We start from the raw sequence: 3,982 nt of genomic DNA on the forward strand, positions 1-3,982 counted from the left end.
GCCTCCACATGGTGGAAAAGCAGGTTAGTCACATGCAAAAGAGGGCCATCGCTTAACAATAGGCTTGATTAGCTCTATTGTTCATAGAGGGTCATGTGCCCCATCACCTGACTTATTGGTTTGGATGCTGTGGTTCTTAGGTGTTGTGTCATGTGTATGTAGCTCGTCTGTGCTGGCTCATTCTTTTGGACAGCTATGATGAGCTACTTCGTCAGGTCAGGACTCTGCAGTTTACACTCATCGACAGGCCAGCGGTCACTCTTTCAGGGATGAAGAAGTTATCATCCTTGATAGAGAGGAACGTTGATTTGAGAGAGGAGTAAAGGAACCCATCTTTGTGAAGAAAAACACATCCACCATTAAACAGAGGTGGAGGCCCGCGTGTTCAGTTGTCCGCCTCCTACAATGCTGTTAAGTAGGACTCAGCCCCCTGTGAGCAAAAGGTGTGAATCAGGGCCCCAACGATAACCAACACAAAGAGGGAAAAAACAAAAACAAGGGGGCGTTGAGCCCCGCCTGTGCTCACTACATATATATGACAATACACCTAAGAACCACAGCATCCAAACCTATAAGTCAGGTGATGGGGCACATGACCCTCTATGAACAATAGAGCTAATCAAGCCTATTGTTAAGCGATGGCCCTCTTTTGCATGTGACTAACCTGTTTGTCCACCATGTGGAGGCAGTGCTTATAAAGCTGAGTTCACCTGAAACTCATCAGACTGAAGAAGTCTCTTGGAGGAGAGACGAAACATTTCACTAAAGAAGAACCATCCAGAGGCCCTACTTATTTTTTTCTTTTTGATTTTTCAAGATTCAAAGTGTTTATTGTCATATACATAGATGGAAACATGTTTTCCTGAGCAATGAAATTCTTACTTTGCCGACCACTCTGAATGCCTGGAGACAACCACACGAAAAAGAATAAGCACTTAAAGGACACAAAGTAATAAGACATAAAGGATAAAAAATTACCACACTTGGAATAAAAAGGAGGCCAAAGAGATAATAACATCAGCAGGGAACAATACAATAATAACATCAGAAGGGAACAACACAATTGGTGTTTAAAATGTAAATGTGCAACAGATAACAGAAAACTTGTGAGGTTAGTGGGGAAAAAAAGGCAGATAAAAGAAAACTGAAAGTTTGCTTTGTCTATTTTTTTAAACGATTAAGCAGCTTTTAGTTTTTGCTGAAAAAAATTAACTAGCCAGCACTATTTTTCTCATACTGTATGTGCAAACGTTTTGAATTATTGCTTACTTTCACACAGTTTCACTTTTTAATGSTCTTGATCAGAAGTTCTGAAGCTTTCTGAAGGTCTTTCTGTCTGCTTATTGTCAGGCCYATCCTTCTACTTGACTGTGACATCAAAATGCAGTGTTGTCATGGTCAAATGCAGTGTGTGTTTTCAGATATAAAAAATGGACAGGTTGAAGACAAAAGAAAAAGTTTCAGAGATTTAAAAAAATTACATAATTTTCAGTGGGTAAAAAATAACTGAAAGTCACACATGTAAGAATGCAGGAGAAATCCTACGAAGACCTGGCAAAGGACTTGAAGGATGCATGAACTGATGAACGACTTAACAAAAATTTAAAAWGTGTTAAGTGCTGAACTGAATATAAGAGGAAAAAGTAGACAATGTTCAATGATTTCTTTAGAAAAACCTTCTGAAAGTCGGATAAACTGTTGCTCAAGACAAATAAAAAAATTACGAGTGTGGCACTTTGTAAGCAAAATRAATAAGGAATAACTTGAGAGTCAAGATATTTAAAACAGCCAGCTCAGTCTTTGTTAACCAGAGTAGTTTGTAAAGTCTTCACCTGTACTCTCTCTCCACCCACTGCCATCATATTGGGAAACGTAAGCCTGAAAATGAGGACAAAGCTGGTACTGATGAGGAGCAGGACTAAAGTTGCATTTGCTGGTGTGGTAAGTTTGGGGCTGCTGTGTGGAATAGGTGGACGTTCCTTCTAGACTGGATCTGACAAACAAATACGAGTGYTCTGCTGTGGGAATTCATGCTGTCAAGTTGTGTGTGAGTGTGAGTAAATCTGTGCTGCAGGGTCAGGTGAGTATTTCTGTGTGAGCTTTGCGGTGAGGATTCGTGACGTCACGGTTTGTGTCAACCTCCTGACTTATCTGTGTCCCCGATTTTCAGGGTAACGGCACGGAGCAGAGAGGAGAGAAAGCGTTAGTGGAGAGGAAGGGCTCCAAAGAAGATAGCCAGCATCACCACCACCACCATCACCACCGCCAGAAGAGCCTGGACCAGTCTCCAGGAGAAGCTGAGGGAGACGACAAYGAGGACGAGAGGCCCCTGAGAACAGAATCGTCTAAAAGAGGCCAGCACACGCACCACAGGTCATCTTCCACTAGGACTGAACACCACAACCACCATCACCACCACCACCACAGCAACAGAGCCAGGGGCCTGTCTCGGCAGGAGACTTTGGACTCCGAGACGCCCGAGAGCCGAGAGAGCAAGGACTCCGCTCAGAACGAGCAGCGCGCCACACTCCGTCACCAGGACGAAGAAGACGACGAAGAGGAGGAGGAGGAGGAGGAGGAGGAAGAGGATCTAGGGGAGCGGCACCCCCAGCAGCAACAGCGTTACGAGCCACTGCCCGACCGGGACCACAACCACCATCACCACCACCACCACCATCACCGCGGCAGGGACGAGGCGGGCCACGGCACGGGACACCACCGCTGCAAGGAGCGCGAGCAGGACCACAACGAACGCAACAAGCAGCGCTCCCACCACCACCACCGACCCCCGCGGGACCACCACCACCACCACGAACGGGACAGAGAAAGGGACCGAGAGGGGGAGGTGGCTCCCAAAAAGAGGGGTGAGGCAGGTGAGTGGGCTCGAGACTCGTACATCCATCAGTGAAGGTCCCGCTGATGCCTCGGTGGACTCCTTTCACAGAGCGTTCCGTTCTCCCATCATGCTGCTAGAMCCGAAGGCATCCTGTTTATGACCACCTCTTTGTAAATGCTCCAACAATCGTTTACAAGATTTTGATTAAATAGATTTAAAAAAATAAATGTATAAATGCATATATGTGTGTATCTATGCATAGACATTATGTGTGGATACGCATGAATATTCTCAAAGATGTGTATTTTAAACCTTTGTTTGATAAAGCATGACACAAAGCAGAATTTTTTTTCTGTACTGAGCTGTGCTTTCTGTGATTAGCATTATTAATTTTTATTATTTTTTTATTCGTAATAAGTTTTATTGCTTGCCATCACTTGAATCATTTGTTACTTCAGACTACTGTGCGGGTTTACCTGCTAACATAGTTTGATGCTGTTATTGGAGATGAGTTTGGCAGTTTGGGAAATTAGCTTTTTTTTAGCTTTAAACCCACTTTTTAAATTGATAAAGCTGCAACAACGTCACAAAAAAATCMGTTTTGGAGAGCATTACCATCAAATTCATGACCCTTTTGAGATATTTTCCTATCATTACTACCTTTCTAGACAGAACGGCTCAAAAGATTTTAAATTATTGCAATTTGTAGCTTTAAAAACAGGTGTGTGTTTGAGTCAAAACCTCAGTGAAACCCTGATGATTTGGTGCACAACTACTGCATTTGCATTCTCTTTTGGAAGGTGTGCAAATACAAACAGACGCAGAAAGCGAATCAACACCGCGCTTATTTTTGTATGACTGTATCAGCCAGTGCTCAGAAAACACCTCTGTCACTGTGACCTGGTCAAAACAAACTTTAATGAATGATACTCTGTGTTTTAATTGGAGGGTTTAGTCAACCTTATGTTTTATACTGTATTTGGGATACATTTGAGAAGATTCGTATTCTCTTAAAGGCACAGTGTGTAGGATTTGTTGTTTTCAGCGACATCTAGTGGTTGAGTGGTTGAATCATCCTCCCTGGTCCTCCCCCCACCCCCACCCGCTGCTTCCAACCGCAAAGGAGTTGCTACGGTGTCTCTCAGG

At 43.7% G+C, this 3,982-nt stretch overlaps 1 protein-coding gene across 8 annotated transcripts in view; it reads left to right on the plus strand.

Annotated features, from left to right (window-relative positions):
* Window positions 1–3,765, plus strand: part of cacnb2a (calcium channel, voltage-dependent, beta 2a) — a 55,309-nt gene extending 51,544 nt beyond the window's left edge. For all 8 annotated transcript variants that reach the window (XM_014013306.1, XM_014013311.1, XM_014013313.1 and 5 more), the window contains one exon: window positions 2,171–3,765. In XM_014013306.1, the coding sequence (XP_013868760.1) occupies window positions 2,171–2,908 (738 nt within the window). In that variant the 3' untranslated portion in view covers window positions 2,909–3,765. The remainder of the gene's footprint in view (window positions 1–2,170) is intronic.
* Window positions 3,766–3,982: the final 217 nt, after the last annotated feature.

The sequence above is a fragment of the Austrofundulus limnaeus genome, unplaced genomic scaffold, assembly GCF_001266775.1.
Source record: "Austrofundulus limnaeus strain Quisiro unplaced genomic scaffold, Austrofundulus_limnaeus-1.0 Scaffold100, whole genome shotgun sequence".
NCBI lineage: Eukaryota > Metazoa > Chordata > Actinopteri > Cyprinodontiformes > Rivulidae > Austrofundulus > Austrofundulus limnaeus.